Source organism: Nicotiana tomentosiformis, chromosome 9, assembly GCF_000390325.3.
Source record: "Nicotiana tomentosiformis chromosome 9, ASM39032v3, whole genome shotgun sequence".
Classification (NCBI taxonomy): Eukaryota; Viridiplantae; Streptophyta; class Magnoliopsida; order Solanales; family Solanaceae; genus Nicotiana; species Nicotiana tomentosiformis.
In genome coordinates, this window is record NC_090820.1 from 81,673,831 (window position 1) to 81,677,881 (window position 4,051).

The 4,051-nt window shown below is 35.5% G+C and overlaps 1 protein-coding gene across 1 annotated transcript; it reads left to right on the plus strand.

The window, feature by feature from the left end:
- Positions 1-612: 612 nt before the first annotated feature.
- Positions 613-3,032, plus strand: LOC104108267 (protein JINGUBANG-like). Its single transcript, XM_009617256.4, has 2 exons — positions 613-1,309; positions 1,701-3,032. The coding sequence occupies exons 1-2, from the start codon at positions 761-763 to the stop codon at positions 2,547-2,549; spliced, it is 1,398 nt and encodes a 465-aa protein (XP_009615551.1). The 5' UTR covers positions 613-760; the 3' UTR covers positions 2,550-3,032.
- Positions 3,033-4,051: the final 1,019 nt, after the last annotated feature.

Genomic DNA, 4,051 nt, shown 5'->3' on the forward strand with positions numbered 1-4,051 from the left:
TCCATCTTTTTATCCTTCTACCATACTCTCGCAGGAGAAAATGTAAATTTACAAGCTATGATTTTCAGAAAACAAACCAATTCTGAAAATATTGACGCAAGATATACGTATTAATTGAATAACAAGTGAATTATGATCAACCACTGAAAAAAAAAAGCGCAAAGGAGAAAAGCATCAAAATTAAAAGTCGGGCGTTCCTACTGCCAAAGGAAATTTTCGTAAACATGTGTGGTGGAATGTCAAGTACACATTCATATTAATCAGAGATTTCGGATTCAAGCTCTGGGTCAAAAGTTATTTTTGATAGAAGCGCTTTACTTTTCAACATAAGAGTTTTTGACACGAATCCGAACTTAATCGAGCCTTGTATAGATAACGAACGAACATCGGATGGAAAACAAAAAGAAATCTTCGTTGATAAATTGCACGTCAACTATCCGTGAGAGCTACGTCTTTAATTTTGCCCTGCCAAAAGTCTTGTACCAAAAAATCTTCATGACCGTACCTTATTCTCTCTTCTTTTGAATAATTCACAAACATATACACATATTTTATATATATATATATATATATATATATATATATATATATATATATATATATATATATATATATATTCTTCTCCAAACATCTTACGTAACTTTTCTTTTCTTTATTCCACCCTATTAATAGGGATTACATAGAATCTAATTTTCTATTTGTTCTGTTCTTGTTTCATTATCATCAACCTTGAGTTTGTTGATTGATTTTGGAACAAGACATGATGAGGAATAATTCAAGAAAACAACACAATATGGTGAAAGAAGACAACATCAATATCCCTAGGAAACAAACATTTGGGAGCATGTTACAATCTGATCCAAATCATGATCAAGATGAATATACTAATTTTCGTACGAGCAATATATCTGAAGCTGCGGGCCCTGCAAATTTCGATAATCGCCCTTCTCCATTGAGCTCTGATTACAATATGGTCTCTCCTTCACCTAATTCAGACGACCATTATTCATTATCTTCTCCATATTCAATGCCTTCTATGGACCTAACATCTCCATTATCAAAATCTCCATGGTCGTCACACGTCGAAAGTTATCCTTACACAGGTCTTATGGGGTCCCTTGTTCGTGAAGAAGGCCATATATATTCATTAGTAGCTTCTGGAGACTTGTTATATACTGGATCAGATAGCAAAAATATTAGGGTATGGAAGAATCAAAAAGAATTTGCTGGATTCAAATCAAACAGTGGATTGGTGAAGGCAATAATCATTTCTGGAGAAAGAATCTTCACGGGTCATCAAGATGGAAAGGTACTTTTTCTTAATTATGTCTTGCGCACTCACGTGCGAAGTTGAGTCTTGGAGTAACTGGTAAAGTTGCTGCCTCGTGACCAGGAGGTCGTTACAGGTTCGAGCTGTGAAAACACCCTCTTGTAGAAATGCAGGGTAAGACGGTGTACAATAGACCCTTGTGGTCCGGCCCGTCCCCAAACCCCGCGCATAGCGAAAGCTTAGTGACCTGGGCTGCTTTTTTACGCGCTCTCACATGCGAGTCTGATACTTTTTCATGATCCAAGTACATAAAAAAATCTTTTTGACATAAGGTGGCAATATCATGTTGAATTTGATGTGTTAAATTCATCAAAAAACTTAAACTGTTACAGAGAGAGCATTTTATTTACTTAAAGTTTTTCTTAAACAGGCACGAGTCTGGAAGATATCTTCTAATGATCCAAACGTTTACAAGCGCATTGGAACATTACCAACTTTGAAGGCTTATATAAAAAGTTCAATGAATCCAAACAATTACGTTGAAGTGAGAAGAAATAGAAATGCCGTCTGGATCAAACATTTTGATGCTATTTCATCTCTTAGCATGAGTGAAGACCAAAATCTTTTATATTCAGCATCTTGGGATAAAACCATAAAGGTTTGGAGAGCATCAGATTTTAAGTGTTTGGAATCCATAAATGCCCATGAAGATGCTGTAAATTCAGTGGTTGTAGGGTTTGATGGGCTAGTGTTTTCAGGCTCCGCTGATGGAACAGTAAAAATTTGGAGAAGAGAATTACAAGGAAATAAAACAAAACATTTTTTTTCACAAACGTTGTTAAACCAAGAATGTGCAGTAACATCATTGGTTGTAGACCCTACATCCAGTTTCCTATACTGCGGTTCGTCTGATGGACTAGTCAACTTCTGGGAACACGCAAAGTTTTTGTCACATGGAGGAGTTCTCAGAGGTCATAAATTGGCAGTTCTTTGCTTAGCAACTGCAGGAAATTTAGTTTTTAGTGGATCAGCTGACACAAATATTTGTGTGTGGAAAAGAGAAGGTGGTGATCATATGTGTTTATCAGTGTTGAAAGGACATTCTGGTCCTGTAAAGTGTTTAGCTGTTGAAGAAGATCATGGACCAATTACAAGTGGTGATAGGCAGTTTATTCTGTATAGTGGTAGCCTTGATAAATCAGTGAAGATTTGGAGAGTGTCATCATGTCCCCCTTCCATGCAAGCGCAGCAACTTCGAAGCCAATCTCATGGGCTATGAGCTAGCAAAGGTGAGTCACGACTCACGAGTAAAGTTAGCGAGTTCAAAACGAATATGATTATGTAGTATGAGTGTATATTTTAATTATATTCACATATGTTCGAGTCGAAAATCAAATTCAATTGAACTTACAAAACTCGTTTAATTCCGGCTCGGAATTATTAGCACCAATTTCCATTGGTGGCTCATCGTTGCAATGTAGAAGAGTTAGCCGATGAAAAAAGATAGCAACGATCGAACAAGAAAAAGGACAGGACATGCAAGCTCAGCAACTTCAGATTCAGTTCGTTCTGAGTTGGAAGCCAATTTAGAATCTAGAATATGTAAGTCGGAATGAATCTGATCTTATTATATGTGTACATTTTAATTTTTTATACGTACATAGTTCGAGCTAAATACAGTGGATGCGATTGAACTCGAACAAAGAAAACGCCTTGTAAATCTGCCTCAGTTAGCCACCAAAATTTTAGTCCGTTTGTTGTTTATTGTTGCAAGGCAGAAGAATTAGCCAAACGAAACAATAGTAACGGTCTGAACACGATGGAAAGGATTTGACAAATCTGTAGGCTGAGCTAGGTTTTGGGTTGACCAAGAAAATTAAAGTACAAATATCTCCTTTTATGTACTCATTATAGCTTCTTTTCGGAGCAATTGTACATACGATTTAATTTATCTTTTAATTTTCACCTTTATAGTTCGACACAAATGTCTATATATGGTGGTGAGGATAGAGGATGTTAATGTACGTAAATTATTTTATTTGTTATACATGAAATCAGCACAGAGAAAGCATTATATTGCATGATCCTACTTAACACGATAATCTTCTTCATTTTGGCCTTTGGTCCGATTGAGAATTTAGATATCGAAAATTATGAGTCAAGAAAATGAGTTCTGAAATATATATTTAATATTTTTATAATTCTTTTTTGCAAATATACATAGGATTCGACTTTGAATATAGTACATACTCATCCACACTTAAAGTTTACACTACATACATATCCCATACTTGCATTTCTTGATTTGGTATAATATTGTAAATTTTGCTGAACTCGCTAACTCATTATTGGATCCGTCGCTGCTTTTGGTATGTATTGTCGCCAGGAGATTTGAAATGTCTCAATTTAAACAAACGTTGCGACTTAGTGACGAGTCTTGTATGATGGATGTTAGAACCTGGAATTTGAAACTCTTGGCCGTTGTGAAGGTTTGAAAAAATACAGTTCTTCATCCAAATACCAGTTTTAGACTTTTAAGAAGAAACAAGAACAACCAATTGACTTTTCGCCTGACCATGATCTTGAGATTGTGACAGGAAGTTAACATTTCAATAATTCAAGGCTGTTCTAGGTACAATGGAAGGAAAACTCCACAATACAGACAAACTAGCAAGAAAAGAAAAACACAAGAGAGAGAAGGTCGAAGTCTTATAAAAGTAGTTCTTTTGGATTTTGGTAGTATGCTTTAATGTGAATTAATAAGGTATACTTCTGTACAAA